Here is a 19,904-nt window from a genome sequence, read left to right as displayed (position 1 = left end):
ATGGCTAGAAAACAAGCTGAATACTAACAATGTAAACGTTAACTGGTTTCAACACAGCCATAAGCTAATATATATGTTGTCTGCAGTATCCACTTCATTATTTCGAATGCACCGTCCAGTCTGTGGAAAGTTCACATAGTTCAAGCACTACTCGACCCGCCGAGATTACCGTACCTACTCCGAGTAATTGCCGATGGGTCAGGTCAAATCGCCACAGAATTCGACAATTACGTTCATTCACACTATCACAGTGGCTACTTTTATTACCCTGTACTCGATTTGCAAGATATATTCCCTACTTAACACACGCCCTACTTTCTACCTACCATCAACTCCTATAAAGAATACTATCGCGCGTTACCAACAATCACCTTCGGGCGACCAAGAATAGCCCGAAAATGCAAAAAAGAAGGAACAGCCGTGGATCGAACACGGGACCTATAGATAGCTGCATATAGCTAAATATTGCAATCTACCGCTCTACCTCTGAGCTACTGCTCCCCGCCTTGGATAAAAATTCGGGAATTATGCATTTTGTTCAAAATGATTCTGTTCAGCATATTCCCGAAGAATCTGCCATAGAAAGGTGTCAATTCGATAAGCGGAAGATGACGAAATCCGGGAACATCGGGAAGTATTCCATCAAGGATAGTGGATATCACTTCCAGACCTCCAATCAACCTATCGATCTACTATGCTAGGAAAGATAGTTTTGGACTATGTTTGTTCGGTTGTGCTGATAACTTTCGCATCTAGTTGCATCCGAGCCAGACGCATAGCATGCCGAATCGCAACGGCATGCGTACGGAAATTCTAGCAACCCCGACTTCTTGAAGCGACTCAATTTTCGAGCATCCGATTTTGACAAATTCGTGGGTATATCTTTGACTGGGACAATTGGTTTAGGAGGCACATGGCAAAGAATGTGCGCCAATCGAATCTTATAGATGCTGTATGGTTATCGGCCCTTGGTTGGTGCCGGCCCGGTTGACGGAAGGTTGGAAAGTAGAGAAGTTAGGTTTAGAATAGAAAGGACGTTATCCAGGGGCATTTATGGGTTTTATTGCGTACTCTGAGGTGGCTTATATGTGGTATTTGATTTTTCCATGGAGCTCCGAACATAGATATATATTTCGGGACTTATGATGAATCTACTGCTGCTGGCCTAAAATAATACAGTTCACTACGACAGAGGGTATAATATGCCTACATATCAGGCACGGGACAGGGAAAGAACAAAAAAAGGTACAATCCCGACGAAGCAGTCTAGTTTACTGCATTTACCTGCAAAAGAATATCCACCCAAGAGCAAACTGCCGAACTTGCGAGGACGAGCAAACATCCGACATTGGTCATATGGTAGTCTGTACAGTGGTTTCCGTAGGAGCACCCATTAAGCAAGCAATCAATACTCGCTAGTATAGTTGGATGTTAAAAACTGGTTGATTTTTTTTTTTTTTGTGCTGGCCGAAACCCGCCACTTTTAAGATTTATGTTATGTATCTGCATGCCCCAAAATCCGGGCACCCAGAAGATGGGTATAAGTAGTGTGAGAAACCTGGCAAAATTCTCCCCGGAGATGTGGAAGAGCAATAAAGTTGACGTATATAATAAACATATCTAAAAACCGAAGCTTTTGGATTTTCCTGCCATTGGAAATCCGGGGTCAGAAATTGGAAAAAAGGCCTGTTGCCATCTAGTTATTATAGGCCCTAATTTCAAGCAGCACATCAACCAATGGAGCAGTGGCTCAGTGGTAGAGCGGTAGATTGCAATATTTATCAACATGCAGCCATCTATAGGTCCCGTGTTCGATCCACGGCTGTTCCTTAATTTCTTTTTATATATATAAAAATATTTTATATGCATATATTTCTACCACATACCAAATACTAGCTGAAGCCACAAAAATGAGATGATTACCATGGAAGAAGGAAAAGGTACGAGTCTCCCTTTCCGCATTCAGCAGCTTCCATATTGGGAATAAGCCTCCCAAGGCAGGTTCGGCGCTGTTACCGCAACACTCCACTTTCCCTCCATTCACGACAATGGTCGTGAAACAGAAAGAATAGAGAATATGGGAAGCCAAAAGAAAAATCCCACGGGGAAGGGAATAGAAAGAGAAAAACTAAAACATTCTGTTATGATAGACAGACGGTAAAGTATGAGAGGGTAGAGGATGTTCATTTGAAGTACTTGCTGAAGAATTCTAATCGGCCAATTAATGAGCTTGGTCGCTTTTAGTCCAGTGAAAATTCATTGAAGGTGATTGGAAACCAATTCCGGGCGCTCGGAGTCATGTAGCCTTTGGCGAATACCAAAAACCTCCAGTCTGACCTAGGGACGTTGCAAACACGCAAGCAAACTGTTCCAGTCTTCCTTGTATATTCCACAATGGATCGAATCATACCTTCGCCGACGTCCCGGATAGCAGAGACCCGGCAAAGATTCATGTGGATCATATAGATTGATGATCCTCACACCGGCATCTGTTGTCGACGAAATATACGCATGATAGTACCGAGATAGATTCCATAGAGCTATGGTGCTTTTTATGGCTGAATGACATTTTTCATGTCGATATTCGAGCATCCATTTAACCACAATGCTAGTTTTACAGTTTACCCAGAGATCAAACACTCGAGAGAGCATCATTTACGCAGGTATGCTCGAAATCTAAGATTAACCAGCCCGGCAGCTCGGAGTTTATGAATCAAATGTCGGAAAATATATGGATGATAATAACACTAACATAGAGCCTACAAAGAGTCCATGGTGAATTTATGGCTGAATAATATTATTCATATTGAAATCAAATAAAAACTCTGCGGTATTCCCACGCGGTTCGATACCTCGTTAGGATCCTAATAGTCGATCGTGGCCATCAAAATGGATCTCTGCCTTGCATCTTGTTTATGGACAAGCCACGCTTTCGGGATAGATGGCTGACTAGCGGCTGAGGTTCGGAGAATTTTCGATTAATTTCGGGTTGAATGTAGCTATTATTTTAAATTAGAATCATTGTTGTTGACATTGGCATTGTTCTCTATTATTACGGAGTTTATTATTACTACAGAGCACAGAGTAATGAAATAGTCGCCGAGGGAATGCGGAAACTTTATTATTGAAACCCGAACCCAGCAGTGTGGCCAGCACTGCGTTAGTGCATGCGCTGGTGGACGTTTAACAAGGATGGAAGATATCGGGAAGAAATGAGGGGCAGCAGGGAAGCCAGTCCCGAGAGTGCCGCCCTATCTGCTAGTACTCCGCATTGGGCATTCATATCATTATCAAGACCCTGATCAGGTTCATTGAATGTTACCCCCGAGAGCGTTTACGGGGCTGGACATGGTTCCTTATGGTTTGCAGACACCTGCATGCAAGTTCGTACAAATACGCTCTCATGGTCAGAAAGGAAATGAGGGGGAAGGAAGGGTAAGTAAGATGTGAGAGAGAGCCATCTGGTACTCTACATTGTTCCTTCCCAGTATCTTCCTAAGTTCCTATGACCTAGAATTACTTGATACTGACAAGAGTAAACAAGCCAATACAGCAGTGGATCCTCGGAACAAAGCATTCATGCTACAATCCTGTTAGTGTTCGGCTCTCTCCACGAAGTGGGCTAATGAGGGGTGACTATTTTAGGTTAGTCCCCTTTCTATAATTTCCTTCCAGGGAATGGGAGTGGGAAAAAAAGGGGGAATTATTAATATTCTCTTATCATCCTCCAACATCTGCCTCGTCTTTGTAGTAACTAACCCTATGGGTAGGGTTCGCAGGTGATTGGGTATTTATCAATCGTTATACAGCCAAGTATGCCCAACTTATCATCTAATGCATGTGCTGCATATGTGATGTTTTTTTGCTTTTTGGCTTTGAACTCTGAATTCGATAACGGTAGGTCCTCGTACTTGTCGTACGTACTTGGACTATTTAGTGGGGACGGGACTTGACCCAAGGAAACAAACGTTGGCAGTATGGACTATTTGTACTTCCTCTGCAGAGAATTCAAAGGTACATTACGTGTCCTTGACTCCTTGTCCGTAGTTCCAACCGGAGATGGAATAGATCGAATCGACCTTACATATCAACAGAGCACAGAGTACGGAGAACACACACATATCGTTTGAAAATGGAACTGGCCGGACCAGGATTACTTGTCTTTTGTGGGATTCGGACTGAAAAGAAATCTAGATCCTCTTGATTGGGGCAGTAGCATGGGACGGTGGAGTACCTTAGTTAAGTCAGGACAGGAGAAGGGCCCGAAATGGCCCTGTGCGCCCAGTCCGTCCGTGCATCCCAGAGTGGGCTCTCGTCCTCTTTTCTCGATCTCGACAGGTTAGAGAGTTAGCAATTGAGTTGGGTTTGGTAGCTCGAATGCTGGGTCGGATAACTTGGACCCGTTGGGAGTTACTACTCCACGGCGGAAATTGGCACGTTCAATATTATTATTAACGTGAACATGAACCACTGACTTATCCCGCGTGGGGACGACCTCGTTCCACTGGAGAGAGAGAGAGAGAGAGAGAGAGAGAGAGTTAGAATTGAACAGAAAAGACAATCGACACTTAAACCAGGCTAATATCTGACCACTGCATGTACATACCATATGATACCTCGACGGTATGTGTATTAGTCTCTTGCCACACAGATTGAGAGGTAACCGCCATGCAAGTAAGTACAGTAAGAACATACTCGGTGGGTAACCGATACAGTTTGACGGTAATTTAACTTTCTCTCTTTTGTTCTCTCTCTATCCAGTCTCTTAAGATATAAAAACAGCTGGACTCGAAATACTCGTGGACTGGACGACAAATAAACGACTCCAAGCTCTCCACCTCCCGGCTCCGAGCCTCGACTAGTCCCAGTGTGTCCCAGTATAATAATCTACTGTGCTTGTTTACTCCAATGAAGGCTGCTGAAATTTCGGTCCTCCTGCTAACTCTTTCTCCAAGACCAGTCGGCCGCCCCGCTTCCGTATTAGTGGGTGACGGGGGATTTATTACTGCTATTTTTATTAGTGATTCCAATCCCCTTACTCTCATATTGGAGACAGGGTTAAAAAAAAAAAAAGCTAAGAAAGATAATAATAATAATAATAATAATAATAATAACAATCCTAGAATAAATAAATTAAAAAAAAAAAATAAAAAATAAAACCAGGAACAAAATATAATCTCAAAATGGGCTCCTTCTTTCCCGCGCAACCGTCGCAGATCATCATCTTTTTTATGTTCCTGTTCTTTCCCCCCCACTAACTACTTACCACTTCTCTCCTAAGTCTAACCTGTCTCCTTCCAATCTCTCTCCTTGGGCGACAGTTCGCAGCTCAAACCCTTCTCCCCTACCTACCTACTACCCTCTTCACTAAATCACCGTTGTGTCCTCCCTGTCAATCTGTCCGCAACGAATTGCCCCCCTTTCATCCCCACTGTAGGACATCGCCGACGTCCTCTCTCACCACCTTCTCACCATGGGTCTCTTCAAACGCAAGGACTCCAAAAACTCGATCCAGAGTGAGAAGGACGAACAGGAATCATTTGTGTCCGCAAATAGTGCTCGCACCTCCAATGCCTCGTTGCGGTCTCCCGGCTACAAGGGCAGCGGGTTACCCGCTTCCATCCCCGAGCTGTCGATTGCCAAACCACCCGATCCAGCCTTAGACCCTGCTGCATATCTGCGAAGTATCCATGCTGTACGCGAACGGTCCCGTCTGGTCCTGCAAAGGGCCAAGAGAAATCAACTGAACCACTTCGACGTCGACATGAGTAAATTCACGGCCACCGCATCCTATATTGTCTCGATGATCAAGGTATGTTCCCCTCTTATCATCATGTGATGACCACTGACCATGTCGCTTGCCCGTATAGAGAGACTACGCTCCCGACTACGAATCAATCCCCCCTCATGGCCGCTGGCAGCATTTTGACGTGGGTGGCAGGCCCCGTGTCAACCAACTGTTGCAGTCCTGGCCCAGTACAATCGATGCGCAGGAAAGAACCCGGCGGTTGATCGATCTCTTTGTAGTCTCCGTCCTTCTCGACGCTGGCGCGGGCACTACCTGGTCCTACAAATCGAAGGAGTCGGGCAAGATCTATTCGCGAAGTGAAGGACTGGCTGTGGCTACTCTAGAAATGTTCAAGACCGGTTTGTTCAGTAGTGATCCCACAGAGCCATGCCAGGTGGATGGTGCGGGGCTGAAGAAGGTCACGGTGGAGGCGTTGGCCAAGGGAATGCAGCATTCCGAAAATAATCAACTGGCTGGCCTGGAAGGCCGTGCCGGACTACTCGCTCGTCTTTCGGAAGCCTTGAACAACCAGGACTTCTTTGGTGTGGATGCTAGGCCGGGGAATCTACTTGGTAAGGACTTATCCTGGTGGTCTGGCTATCGTCGGTGTCCGTGCCTTGTTAATAACCCCCTTTCTGTAGACTACCTTCTCTCTCACCCATCAACGCTCGCCTCGTCGGTGCCAATTGTCCCGATAACCACGTTATGGACTGTTCTCATGGATGGTCTGACCCCGATCTGGCCCCCTTCCCGGACGCAAATCGATGGCTTGTCAATCGGGGACGCTTGGCCTTGCTCTAGCCTACCACAGTCGCCTCCCGCGCAGCCATGGGAGAGCATTGTGCCATTCCACAAGCTCACCCAATGGTTGTGCTATTCAATCATGGTCCCGATGTCGAAGTTGATGAAAATTCACTTTGCTGGCAGTGATCTGCTCACGGGTCTCCCTGAATACCGGAACGGTGGCCTACTGATTGACATGGGGTTGCTGACCCTCCGAGAGAGTGATTTCCAGCGGGGAATCGCTGCATACAAGCAGAATGCGCAGATCAAGGGGCAACCGAATGTGGAGGTGGTGCCTCTTTTTTCGACCGATGACGATGTGGTGGTGGAATGGCGAGCGGTCACCGTGGGGTTCCTGGATAACCTACTCATAGAAGTGAATTCGCAGCTGGGACTGATTGGAGAGAATCAATTGACCCTGGCGCAGATGCTAGAGGCAGGCTCATGGAAGGTGCGACATCCTCTTCTTCATCCTTGGATTGCAGGGCATTGGAGCTGACATTGTGATGACAGGGTGGCCGCGAGATCGCCGAGGTATCCAGGCCCAATACGAAGGAACCCCCAATCATGATCCTCTCCGACGGCACCGTATTTTAATATTCGCATACCTTGTTAATTTTCATGGATACCTGACTCCGCCTGCGTCGTGTCGAGTTTGATGGCTAGCGGCAGTCTTTACGACCTCTTAATGACCAGATGTTTATATGCCTCGCACCCTTGTTGCATTCTCCTTTTCTATCGACTGGTTCCATGGAGAAGCTATACCTATTTCAATCTTCCTTTGATGTAGAGATACTGCTATGAGATGATGATCTGTTTCTGTATACCTTTGTTTTTGGGTTTGGTGTCCATTTTCAGTTCTGGGACATGTGGATGGGGAAAAAAGCATTGGTGATACAAGCTTCTTTTTCGCTTCTTATTTTTCTGACGGGGTTGGAAGCCTTGAAGCTGATGAACCGTCTGGATGTCTATAGCTATCGTAATTAACTAGTTATAGTTAACTACTGACTAGTTAACTTGAGAACCTGGTAGAGGAGATTATGTAAACCACTCCTGTCCCGTATCACACGTGACGGGCAATGACGAGAGGCTGATTTGAACTCGGTGGGACGCATCTGCTCCTGCCTCTGTCCTCCAGCCATTGCTTGTACCCGGGTATCGTCTCCTGTTCTGCTGGTTACTGGCCTCAATGGGTCTAGAGACTCTTGGCTGATGAATCCAACCCCTCTGTTCCGTCCTTTCTCTGCTCAGCCCGCCCAGTAACTCTTGCGGGGTACCAACGACCGTCATTCTGCTCCGCGAACACACCTCCGGGCTGGACAGCCATGGATGTGCGGAAGAAAAAGAGAAAGGTGCTACTCATGGGGAAGAGTGGCTCAGGAAAATCCTCTATGCGGTCCATTATCTTCAGCAATTACGTTGCCAAAGATGTCCGTCGGCTGGGGGCGACGATAGATGTGGAGCACAGCCATGTCAAGTTCATGGGGAACCTCACCTTGAATTTGTGGGATTGTGGAGGGTAGGTGACCTGTTTCATCTCGGCTTGGTCGAAGCTGACTTCAGCGTTTTCCCTTCCTCCTCAGACAAGATGCTTTCATGGAGACCTACCTCGCCTCGCAACGCAGCAATATCTTCTCGGACGTAGCGGTTCTCATCTACGTCTTCGACATTGAGTCGCGTGAGGTCGAGCGTGACCTCGACACGTATAACGCCATCATCGCTGCTCTGAAAGAATTTAGCCCGAATGCATACGTGTTCTGCCTCGTGCACAAACTCGACCTGATCCAGGCCGAGCACCGTCAACGCATCTATGAAGAACGATCCGCCCTCATCCGCAGCCGCTCCGAGCATTTCTCCATTGACACCTTCGGCAGCAGCATCTGGGATCAATCGTTGTACAAGGCCTGGGCCGGCATTGTGCACCGTCTCATCCCCAACCTCACCGTCATCGAACGCTTCCTGCATGCTTTTGCAAAACGCATCAACGCTGAAGAGGTCATCCTCTTCGAGCGCTCCACCTTCCTCACCGTCACCTCCGTGGCCTCCGAAATTGGTGACCTGAACCCCATCTATGACCGCCACGAACGTCTCTCCAACATCATGAAGGCGTTCAAGCACTGCGCCGCCCGCAATACCCATACTACTCCGGCGTCAGCTGGCTTCGTCGTCATGCACACCAAAACCCCCCAGTTCAACGTCTTTCTCGGTCGCTTCACCGACAACACGTATATCTTCATGGTTGTCCCACCAGGTGAGGCCGCGTACAACTGCGCCGTTATGAATACCATGCTGGCGCGCGAGGGGTTCTCTAAAGCCGCTGCCACAGGCCAGGGAGATGGATTTCCCCTCCCTGCGCCGGATTCACCGGATGGTGAAACAGCCTTTAACTCCCATGGGTAATACAATACATCAATTGATACCTCAGTTGAATTATGGAATTTCAAACCTGTGGAAAAAACTCATCGATGAGCAATAAAAATGCAAACCAGATCAAACCAAAACAGGCATCCTCAGTTGACTCCTACCCGATCAACCTCCGTTTCCTTCTTTCTTCATCTTCTTGTTCTTCTTTCTTTTTTCCTTTTCCTTTTATTTTCTCTTTTTTGACAGTCCATGCCACCTTCCTTTAATTCGTTCTTTTTTGTGAGATACCCATGTATGGCTTTCGATATTCTACCTACCAACCTACCGACCTACTCCTACATACATATATGAAAAAGGAGGAAATTTCTACTTTGATTTTGGATTTGGGTCAGTTGATCAATATCTAATTGATTCAGCAAAGAAAGGGAGGGACACGATTGATCAGGCTTGCAAATAGGATACAAAAATCAAAAGCCAAAAAATCAAATGAATCAAATGGATGAATACAATACCGATAAATTACTCCAACATAGAACTACCAGGAAGCGAAGTATATGTAAAGGGTAATTTAATTAGTTGCATGACAAATTCTAATTGAACTAGTTATATAACGACGCTCTACATCATTGTACATCAGGCATACGAACGGCAATGTCGCCCGATTGGGTGATATATCGGACCCATGGGAGGGAGGGGTATTGCAACTATATAAAAGAATCGTTAGTTTGGGGTCGTATTATCAACAATAATAAAAATAAAAACCAAAAATAAAGATGTAGACCATACCTTGGGTTCAGTGATCTTCAAGTACCGTACTTGGATACCACTTGTCGTGAAATAAGGGATCTCGAATTTGACGTTGATAGGTCGTTTCGCTTTGCCGGGACCGGCACCTCCCATGCTTCCTCCAAATCCTCCAGTCATGCCTCCGCCGTGTTCGTCGTCGCCCTTGACCGAGGGGAGACCCAGCTCGGCACGCATCAGAAACTCCTTACCTCCGCCGAACTGCTTGATCTTCCAGACGATGGCCGACTGTTCGGGCGCATAGTGGACTGTGCCGATGTTGGTACGGAAGCGCGGCGAATCGGCATCTTCGGGGACAGGTACCACGATTTCGACGTTGTTGGCGGTGCTGCGCCTCTTGAATTGTGCTTTGGCCTGAGTTGAGCGGTCAGCTTCCAAGCTCTATTTGAGAGGGCGGAGAAGGTTTCTCACCTTCAACATGTATTCCACACGGGAACCCGAGTGCGACTCTACCAGACACTCGACCCAGATTAGAGGTTTCACCTGCGTGTTCAGACGATAGCTCATGAGTTCGAATTCACCATCTGGCGGTATGAAACTGATCGTTCGGTCATTCTCGAATCGAGAAAGTCGAACACATTGGTGGAATTTGACGTCCTCCATCTCAACCGCCTTGCCTCTCGTGGCGCGGCCGGTTGTCTCAAACATCACTTTGTCGTTTAACCCCAGCCGAAGTTCTGGCATTCCGCTCAGATAACATTTCATCTTTATGGCGCCCAGGATCTCGGATCTCAGGACGTTTCCGGAGGCAGATACGAGAAGATTCAGCGATTCGACAACGTCAAGGAAGACTTCGTTCTTGCGGTATCGGATACCCTCACTGCGCCACGAGACTGCATTGGTGACTGCGATGGGAGGCCGGGCTTGAACCTCCAGCTTATGTGACTCTTGCGTGATGTACCTATTTGATTGATTGTTGGTCAGCTACATGGAATTTCGTGATTTCCGTCCACCAGTTACTGGCCACGTACTCCTGCAATATCTTGCTCTCTGTCGTTTGTGGGTAGCCGAAGTCCATCATCTCGTCCAGTAATTCATAGATAATGACGAAGTTGTCTCGAATACTCTCTTCTTCTAGCACCTTGAAGTATTCCGTGAACACCTCCACGATCTTGTGAAGGAAGAGGAGGATTTCAGTCGCATTGGTATTTTTCTTGGTCAACGCAAGGATGTAAAGGTTACTGTGACGGATGTAGAGGTACTAAACCATTGAATATTAGCACGCCGATATTCTAATAGTTTTTCTTCCTTTTTTCTAAAAAAATTTCCCTCCCTTTTTCTATTCCCAGCAGGAGCCCAAGTTGTAGCCCCAAAAGAACAGAATAGGGGAAGCGAATTGCACTGCGGGGAACGGGTGGTGGGGGAAACAGCCAACATACGTTAATGCCTTCATGGGAGAAGCAGGGGGGCACGGCGGAGCTTTCTTCTTCGGCATCGCTCAGGAGGATGGGGAATTTCTCGACGGCGGACATAGGGATGTCTCCGCGATAGTTTCGGGCCAGAAGGGTCTACTGGATAGTCAGCACCAGGGGAATAGAGATGCGGTGGAATGTCAACATCGGGGCATCAGGGAATGGCGTACCTTGCCCTTCAGGTCCAGAAAGAAGATGGCCGAGGCCATCGCGGAAGGTCAAGAGGATAGGAGACGGTAAAAGACACGTGATATATGGATGGATTAGGAGGAAAGTTGGACGTCAATCGTATGGCAGCAACGGGGAGGCTCCTGAGCGAGATTCGACGGGAGAGGCCAACTAGTCGGACATGCTGCTCGAGGGACGGAGAAGGGGGAAACTGTCCAAGTGCATTAGTCTCCGCGGACTGAGGATCGAGAAGGCAGAGGATATACCAATGCACGGAAGCTTCAGGCCAGTGAAGGTCCCAATGCCCGAATGGAGAATGAATGAGGTATGAACAAGAGTCTCTCTTCTCTTTTGGCTCCCCTCTTGGTGTCGCCGGAAGTCACTATCATTCCCACTTCGGCTAGCGCAACACACTGCGCTATTACCAGTAGGGACTAGCGACTTGCTGGCTCGGAATGTATTTATTTTCGCAGATTTTCTTTTCTTCTTTTCCTTTCTCTTTCTCCTTTTCACGCTCCCAATAGACAGTGCAAGGCAGTACAAATTACCTTCTGTGATTTCTGGATTCGGTCGACATTCTGTTGTTCCGTCTCCAGTTCCATTACTGAACTTGCGATACAGAGGTGCGAAGACTATGCATCTTAACGAGGGTTCCATAAGAGCTGGCCGGGTATTTTGCCTTCTGTTACTCGGGCGGTGTCAGAGGAACCGTACATCTACCTGTTTTATCCCTGTGGGTTGAAATAAGAAATAAATGAAAAGAGCCTTCCGATGGTATTTGCAGTCAATATAGCACAGGTCGTAGTAAAAATACATACATATACGGTGGATGAAGAGACCAACATGTAGGAAAACATCCGACAAGAGAAGATGAAAACAAGGAAAAGAGGAGACAACGCCTTGAAATGCTCCCGCGGCCATTTCCCAGTAACGGCACCCCGGATCTAAGCAGTGATCTTAAATCCCAGCGGTGCCAGTATCCGCTCCCGGGCGACCTTGTTGGCAACGTGCCCACCCTTCTCCAGAGACACGGCTCCAACCACTGCGTACATGGTATGGGCGAGGACGAGCTCAATCCCGGAGCTAGCGAGGTTGTTGGGCTGAGAATGAAAGATCTGTTAGCATGGACGGGCGGGTCAAGAGAGAAAGCCCCAAGGTTTAAGAAAAAATAATATATTAAAAAAAAAAAAAAAAGGTCTAACGATTCGCACCTTTCTCGGACTCCATCTGAGAACCTTCTCCATCTCGTACTTCTGCGCAAGCTCCGCGAGTTTCGACTTTTCCGTCAGGAAGTTCTTCGTACTGATGGAAAGGTTGTTCAGGCCATCCAATGCCGCATGAGAGAAAGGTTCCCGTCCAAATGCATCCGGAGCAGCATTGGCAGGATTTCCAGGGCTTTGTACCAAAGCTAGAGAAGCTTGAAGTTGAACAATTCGTTTCCCTAATTATAAACCAAAGCCACGATTAGTCCCGTTGAAAGAGGAAAGCGGACATGGGGGACAAGATCCCACGCACCTAGAAAAGCCAGACGATCATTGAACCCTCTCCGACCCTGATCAAAACTCTTATGTGTCACAGCGAGCCATTTGACCTCGTCGGAGAGAACCTTGTCGCCGTCATTGCCCAGCATGCGGATGTAGAACTGGTCTAGAACTTTCGGGTCGGAGTTGACGGGGAAGTCACGCCTCTTTGAGTTCAATCGCAAGCTGAACGGAGCCTGCGCTCGGGGCGGAGTGTAGGACCATCGAGGCTTCTCTGCGTAGTCGACTGGTGTCTGGTCGGCGAATGTCGACAATCCACGCTTGGAGAGGAGGACGGGCTTGGCGACAGAGTGGCAGGCGGAACAGGAGAATGTCCTGGTTGCTCGGGTCGAGAGTATTGAAGCCATGATCTATATCCAGGAGGGGAGAAAGCGAGCTGCCGCAGGTGGGAGAGGAAACAGGGCCGTTGACCAGTCACTCCAGATGATTGATTTGAAAATGGATGGATTGAAAGAATTCGGAGATGCGACGCTAGTCTTGATCGGGACATAGCGCGGCCGGTCATATTTCTGTGGCGTTTGGATTTCGGCGGTAAACATCCACTTCCATCCATGAAGAGGGTGCAAGTCATTGTCAAATCATGTTGAATTGTGCTTTCTGATCTTTGTGCAATACTCCTCACTTTATGGTACTGCAAAAACTGGTGCTCAGCTTCCAGCAAATGCCACCTACCCTACCATGGGCAACTAGTATTGTTGAACCCAGCCTGGCAGACGATTATACAACAGTCTTAGCCTTAGTGCTACGTTTTGGCTTTGGGGAAATTTGGCCATTCTCACGTTTGGTGGGCCTGCATTGGCATGCACCAAGTGCTAAGCTGGCTATGTGCCTCAGCATACAAGATGACTTATGCATATCTGTAGAGGGACACCACAGCATCTGATACCAAGCGTTCCCGCAAATAATTTGCTAATAACATCTCTGATAAAGCCCTCTAACCGAGCTCCTTAAGAACCTCTTGTGTTGTCTGTCTGTTAGACTTATATGCCACTACTTTACATAATACGTACCACTAGAAGAAACCGTTAGAGACGGAGGTCACTTTCAAAATCACCTCGGATAGAAAAACCGGTGGAATGTGTAAAGGGGGAAAGCAAATACCTGTGGTGGTCTGGCATCGATCCATCTGCTCATCCACCGGACACCTCGCGGCAACTAGCCAAATAATTGACCAAGCAATTGGACAGTATGAAGGCCTATCACACCTTGACCTCACATGCTCTGTTCCCGTCTGCCGTGAGCCTTGGGTCTTATAGGAATAGTTACCGGTGTAGACAAAGCCGATGGTGACGGTCTAATACTGGAAAACCCCCGGTGAATATGATCTACGGTTGCACCAAGTCAGCGGCCAAGGCTTGGAAATGGTTGCTGTAAAGCGAAGAACGGCAGATACCATGGTTAGCCGGTATATTATTGTAACCTCAGGCTGGTTCTGTTGTATGGAAGGTCCTTCGACCGAGAACTCTCAGGAGAAGAAAGGTAAGGACACAGAAAATGGTCCAATGCAGGAATGTTCAGATGGATTGTTTATCCGTACCCCATTCCCCAGGTCGAAACCAGTGTCTCGCTCAGACCATTGATTGACTGGGCCACGATAGGATATCCGTTCACGGGCTGATGCTGAAGAAAAAAGCAAAGATCCCAATCATCTCCACTCAGGCGTTGTGCAAGGGTAAGAAATGGTTGACAGTGTCGACAAAAGCAAGGCTCGCTACACCGGATTCAGTTCTTTCGTCGGTTGTCGGCAGTTATTGGGCATTCAAAGAGCCGGTGTGGAAATCCTTGCCCGTTACTGTTGCTTCTTTTTGCGGATTCTGCAAAGCCACCGCTCCGTGGTACTGCTTGTGTGGAAGAGCATTGGAGACCTGCTTCCCGTTTATTGTCCTTTTCCTTCTTTCCGTATGACAATAGCAACTTGGAGGTAGTCCACGTGCTGCATGCTTTTTTTATTTAATACATTTCAAACCTTGGAGCCAAGTCGTGCAAGGACTCTTCTTGTACTCCTTTCCCCAATATCTGTGTGTTTGCTTTTATTGGACCGTGTTGATGGAAGCAGTCAACCAGACCAGGGTTGTCACTGAGGTAATTGACAATTAGTGATGGAAATATGGGCTCTATCATAAAACAAGCATGAGTACAAATAGAGAGGAACGGATGAGCTGCACTCCTACCTCAGAACATGAACAATATAGGCCTCAATGTTTAAATCAATTGATTGAGAGATTTTCCGCCTCTTTTGTCCAGTCATCTGGGGGTGATTGTTTGCTTTCAAGCATAAGATCCTGCAGATGCGCCCATAACTACCGCGCTCAACGCCTGCGAGGCTAAACGCGCCCCCAACATTTCTGGGGATCAAGCCGACTAAAGCGCCAAACAGAGAACAGAACTAGAATAAGAGAAAGCAGAGATATCAGCTTCTTCGGGATTTGCTATTGTAAAGGGTCATTGCGGCTAGTAGCTGCTCCATTCTTTGTAGGCGAGCCAAAAACTGGCCAACGATACAAGTCCAGTAACGCATTAGCTGCAATGAGCCGGAAGGCCTCTTCTCTGGGGCCTGCGGGTGTCACTTCGAAGGGGTGCAGTTATGTCGGACTAGGGTCGCCGTAAAGAGCTGTAGACGAGTGAATGCAAAGACGTTAGAGACATCTCGAGATTGCCGTTTTCCACCATCTGAGAGAGCCAATCCCGTGACAGATAGCCATTGTCGGCTGCAAGTACGCTGTCCGACATTTCATTACCCCCAAACTTCCGTCGGGCCCTTGCAGGGAAACCCGAAGAAAAACTTTCTAGACTGGAAAATATCCAATGGTGGTCGCGGTTGGAGCGTCGGGAGAGCCACCTCCACGCGGTTCTTTCCCGTGGGATCAGATGTCTAGCGGTGTACAGCTTGCTCCAGGTAGCCCTGGGCTGGTGCTTTTAAGCAGCAAGTGTTAGCCCATCCATGAGATCCATTCGTCATTCACGCCCTCATCGTCATCTTTGTCTGTCCCAAGGCTCACGGAAGAACTCCAAGCATCCTTGATCCTTCATCTCATAGCCCACTACGACCATTGAACTCTGCAAAGTTTTTTGGCGAGAAGAAAATGGCCTGTGTCCTTGACAAGATGACCTTTTGCCTCTCACACCGCCTTGAGGACAACTCTCAAGTACGTGATCGCAACAGCGAAGAACGCTTTGGAATGGATTGCTCGCAAGATCCTCCTTCGCCAAAGCCATTTCCACCTAACCCGCCTCCGAGTCCCGTCTAATTCTTTTGTGGGGTGCAACGGTGGCTGCTTAGTTGATAGATGATAGGTAAGTCTTAGAATTCGACTTGAATTGAGCAGAATATCTAGCCATTATCACCGACATGGAGCTACCTGACTGCCTTAAGGCCCTGGCTTCTAATCGAAGTATTCGCACGAAGACTGACAGATGATACAGTGCTACTCGACAACCACCTATACAGTGATCAAAATAACAAGAATATGCATGGGGTGTGAGATGGACTGTACATCTTGTCATAAAATGCGGGTTCGGGTTCGGTCTTTAGAAAGGCAACCTGTTATCGAAAGCAATTAATAGACTGTTCATGGGTGGGAGTCTGGAAAGGAGTTGATAAGAGCAGATCAATTTTTGTTAACTTTCGGAATACAATGTTGTCTCATGAGAAGACAGAGAATATCCCTTTTGAGTCGAACAATGATGAGATGACTGGTATCTCTGCCATTTGCCCATGGAACCAGAAAGTATGGTTGTAGGGTATTCAGCAATGTCGTACAAAAACAAAGACATGGAGAGTAAATTGAGTCCCCGAACCTTTGTCTACTCCTGCTCGTTTGAGCTACTGAGGTGCTGCGTCATAGTACTTCCTACATCCGCGTGTTAACTCTGCCATGCGATGGCCTGGCAAGATGGTGTCAGGTGTGCAACAATCCAGAAACAAACAGTAGTCTCAATTGGCCGATATAAAATATACTGCACAATGAATAATATTTTGGAAAGGGACAAAACTCAAAGGTATGACACAAGTGAATCAGTAAAAAGCAAGGTAAAGAGCGCTAACAACACTCAAGCCCACCACAGTCCAGCCAGTCCTCATAACCTGCTGGTTGGTAATTCCGCGGCCAAGATCCCAGGTCAAATGGCGCAATCCGTTCAAGCAGTGATAAACAAAGGGAAAGGCCACAGTACCCTTGATAACGGCCTTCGCAGCAAGGGGGAGAGTAGCGAAAGCAGCCACCAATGAAGCCGACTCCAGATGCCAACCAAGCAATGGGGCGGCAAGATAGGCAGTTGCATAAAGGTACAGGACTCCCGACACAGCGACTCCGGAAATACGGTTGAAAGCACTACCGTACCAGGTGATCTGGGGCTGATAAATGGAGATATGGGGGGCAACGGGACGGTTCAACCGCTGCTGAGCGAGGATCTTCGTCGGATCAGACGTTTTCGTGGTAGAAGCAGTGTGCCTATCCATAGAAATTAGTAACCATGTCATACTGACGATACAGCCGTTCTAGTCCAACAACGTAGGTATCCGCAGGGATAAGGATCACCCATCCATGACGTAGCGGCCATGTGTCGCGAAACCATCCCCTCGTTTAAGCTCTACGAGACGGCTCCATGAAACCTGTCCCAAATAACCACTCACCGTGTCTGAATATTCCTGCCAATAGCGACGGCGGCGGGTGACGCGGAGTTCATCAGGGACCACCGCATGGCGTAGGGCTGCTGGACGGCGACTGCAGTGAACAATTAGCGACCACCATCCAACAGGAGATCAGATCATATAGAATGGTTGGTACGTACGTCGTCGCAGCGACTGCTGAGCAACCTTCTGGGAGATCATGGTGTGTATGGGTAATAAAATCCCCGTTCAGCGATGCACGCAAGAAGTCGACGAAGAAAGTCGGTACAAACTCCCGATTCTCGTAGCGCTTCGGAATCACGGGACGGACAACCTCGGGCGAGGTACTAGTCACGTGACGACAGTGTGACGTTCCTGTTGACCAATGATAGTCGTTGGATTACCATCCGGAAAATTCTTCTTCCATTCCCCTTCCGCCTGCCGAAACCGGATTTACCTCTTGTCAATAAATTGTTTTTTTTTTTCGTGTGTTGATTTTCTTCCTCTCTTCTTCCTCTTCACGGGTCTCCGCCCACGTTGTCTACCACTGCCCTGGAATGATGTTGACGTGTTTAGCAGAACCTCACTGGTTTCGGCATTCTGTCGCGGTCGCCGAGGTTAATGAGAGCCCGAAGAAAGAGTTCAGCCCGTCGTTAATCGCCCATTCTTCCCTATTCATGGGACGAAGGGGTTTCATATCAGGGTCACATATACACAATTTTCTGTTATTGATATCAACCGTAGAGTGGATTGAAGTATACGGAGTGATTGTAAATATGTTACTGCTCTACGATCTCTATGGGGCAGACCTAGTTGCCCAGAATTGAAAGAACAACTGTCAGCCTTGACTAGTTGCCTTGGGCCGACTAAGATGACCTTGACGGATCCATTCCGCTGCCTCAGCGGCAGTCGTTCATTTGTGGCGTTGGCTAGCCTTATACTCGAGGTAGATCTGCATAAGATCAACCTAGTAAATATTCCTTTCTCTATTGACGTCAGGGAAGATGATTGGCTTCGGTCCGAGAGCCCGGGCGGTAGCTTCCGGACATGGTCATTCGGGTTTATAACATAAGCTGGGGTGAGGGGTGGCTACTATCTTGTCTATTTAAAGAATCAGGCATCGATCTCTATCTGTCGTCCCTTTCCAGTGATATCTAGCTTATTTCTACTTCTATGCCCTTACAATCCTTGTCTCTTATCTCCAATCATCAACATGGCAGTTCAAACTGGGCTAGATGTTCTCCGCACGAGGACTATTGTTGATTGTGACACCTTGGATGAGCAGGGTATTTGATATAATCTTGTCACTTGACTCCATATGACCGAGACAAGATGTTAACTGTCTTATTCCATAGTGGCTAAGAAGCTGGGCCCATTCCAGGACTGCACTTCGAATCAGGTGGGGGTGGTTGAATTGTCCTGGGAGGACTATGGATCTGACACATTCAGGCGATCGCGTACAGCGAACTTTGCAAGCCAGAGCATGCCGAGTTGATTGTTGCTTCAGTTGCAGACGCAAGGTCTCTGTTGTCTAGGTTCCCGAACATCTCCGTCGAGGAATTAGCAGTAGAAGTTGCGGTATTTATACTTCTAGCACGGTCGATCCCGTGATATCCGTGACTCACAAACTGTGGCATAGATGGTGAGATTGGCCTTGAAGATTGCTCCTCATATTCGAGGGAACGTCCATGTCCAGACCAATCCGTATTATTCTTACTCCACTGAGAAGACCATTGAAAACGCCTTGAGTAAGAATATATTGCTATCACGGAGAAGAGGATATAATTGAGTGACTGTCTCCTACTAGGAATCGTCAGGATTTTCCAACATCTGCACCATGGCTTTGAGCAGTCTCGAATCTGCATTAAAATTCCAGGTACATGGGAAGGCATGATGGCCTGCCGGACCCTCGAGCAAGCCGGGGTGCGGACTTTGGCCACCACCCTCTTCACCATGACACAGGCTGTTCTCGCTGCGGAAGTAGGCTGCACCTATGTAGCACCTTATGTTAATCAATTGAGGGTTCACTTTGAGCCAGGGTATATAGAGTCGCCTTCGTGTAGCATCCACGCTGACACTGAATCAGGTTCACCGATCCGAACAAGCTGCTACCTCTATGTGTCTTAATCCAGAAATACTACGAGTCCATCGAGGCAAAGACCCAGGTTATCGTTGCCAGTTTGGCCTCGGTATATGAAATCTTTGCCCTTGCTGGCGAACGGCACATTACTGTTCCCCCAGGTCTCCTGGAGGAGCTCTCACGGTCAGCCACTGCTCCTGGGATGCAGTCCTTATTTGATGCCAACGTCCCAGTTGTCGTGCCTCCATCTAATTTGTCCTATGTGAATGATGAGCCGGCATATAGAATTGCATTCACTCGGGACTTGCATGGTGCAAGTGAGGAGAAACTCATACAGGTATGAAAAGGTAATGCG

At 47.7% G+C, this 19,904-nt stretch overlaps 5 protein-coding genes and 2 non-coding genes across 7 annotated transcripts; 3 read left to right on the top strand and 4 right to left on the bottom strand.

The window, feature by feature from the left end:
- Positions 1-410: 410 nt before the first annotated feature.
- On the bottom strand, positions 411-501 carry ATNIH1004_005677. Its single transcript has one exon. It is a non-coding gene; the product is annotated as a tRNA-Cys (tRNA).
- A 1,238-nt stretch (positions 502-1,739) lies between these two features.
- On the top strand, positions 1,740-1,830 carry ATNIH1004_005676. Its single transcript has one exon. It is a non-coding gene; the product is annotated as a tRNA-Cys (tRNA).
- Positions 1,831-5,473: 3,643 nt separating this feature from the next.
- Positions 5,474-8,971, top strand: ATNIH1004_005675 (uncharacterized protein; the record flags this gene model as incomplete). Its single annotated transcript, XM_033570323.1, has 5 exons — positions 5,474-5,812; positions 5,871-7,022; positions 7,085-7,159; positions 7,771-8,090; positions 8,155-8,971. 5 exons carry the CDS (start codon positions 5,474-5,476, stop codon positions 8,969-8,971), a joined length of 2,703 nt encoding a protein of 900 aa, XP_033426355.1.
- A 587-nt stretch (positions 8,972-9,558) lies between these two features.
- APM1 (AP-1 complex subunit mu) lies at positions 9,559-11,360 on the bottom strand (the record flags this gene model as incomplete). Its single annotated transcript, XM_033570322.1, has 6 exons — positions 9,559-9,639; positions 9,722-10,093; positions 10,151-10,640; positions 10,693-10,940; positions 11,119-11,247; positions 11,322-11,360. 6 exons carry the CDS (start codon positions 11,358-11,360, stop codon positions 9,559-9,561), a joined length of 1,359 nt encoding a protein of 452 aa, XP_033426354.1.
- Positions 11,361-12,263: 903 nt separating this feature from the next.
- Positions 12,264-13,207, bottom strand: ATNIH1004_005673 (mitochondrial 54S ribosomal protein mL57; the record flags this gene model as incomplete). Its single annotated transcript, XM_033570321.1, has 3 exons — positions 12,264-12,419; positions 12,531-12,760; positions 12,835-13,207. 3 exons carry the CDS (start codon positions 13,205-13,207, stop codon positions 12,264-12,266), a joined length of 759 nt encoding a protein of 252 aa, XP_033426353.1.
- Positions 13,208-16,875: 3,668 nt separating this feature from the next.
- ATNIH1004_005672 (succinate dehydrogenase cytochrome b560 subunit) lies at positions 16,876-17,691 on the bottom strand (the record flags this gene model as incomplete). The annotated part of the gene is made up of 3 exons (XM_033570320.1): positions 16,876-17,311; positions 17,494-17,584; positions 17,652-17,691. 3 exons carry the CDS (start codon positions 17,689-17,691, stop codon positions 16,876-16,878), a joined length of 567 nt encoding a protein of 188 aa, XP_033426352.1.
- A 991-nt stretch (positions 17,692-18,682) lies between these two features.
- Positions 18,683-19,892, top strand: ATNIH1004_005671 (transaldolase family protein; the record flags this gene model as incomplete). Its single annotated transcript, XM_033570319.1, has 6 exons — positions 18,683-18,755; positions 18,825-18,868; positions 18,919-19,047; positions 19,109-19,217; positions 19,277-19,508; positions 19,556-19,892. 6 exons carry the CDS (start codon positions 18,683-18,685, stop codon positions 19,890-19,892), a joined length of 924 nt encoding a protein of 307 aa, XP_033426351.1.
- Positions 19,893-19,904: the final 12 nt, after the last annotated feature.

The sequence above is a fragment of the Aspergillus tanneri genome (genome assembly GCF_003426965.1).
Source record: "Aspergillus tanneri strain NIH1004 chromosome Unknown AapTan_4_pilon_pilon_pilon, whole genome shotgun sequence".
In the NCBI taxonomy this organism is placed as follows: domain Eukaryota; kingdom Fungi; phylum Ascomycota; class Eurotiomycetes; order Eurotiales; family Aspergillaceae; genus Aspergillus; species Aspergillus tanneri.
This window is presented reverse-complemented; position numbering and strand designations above follow the sequence as displayed.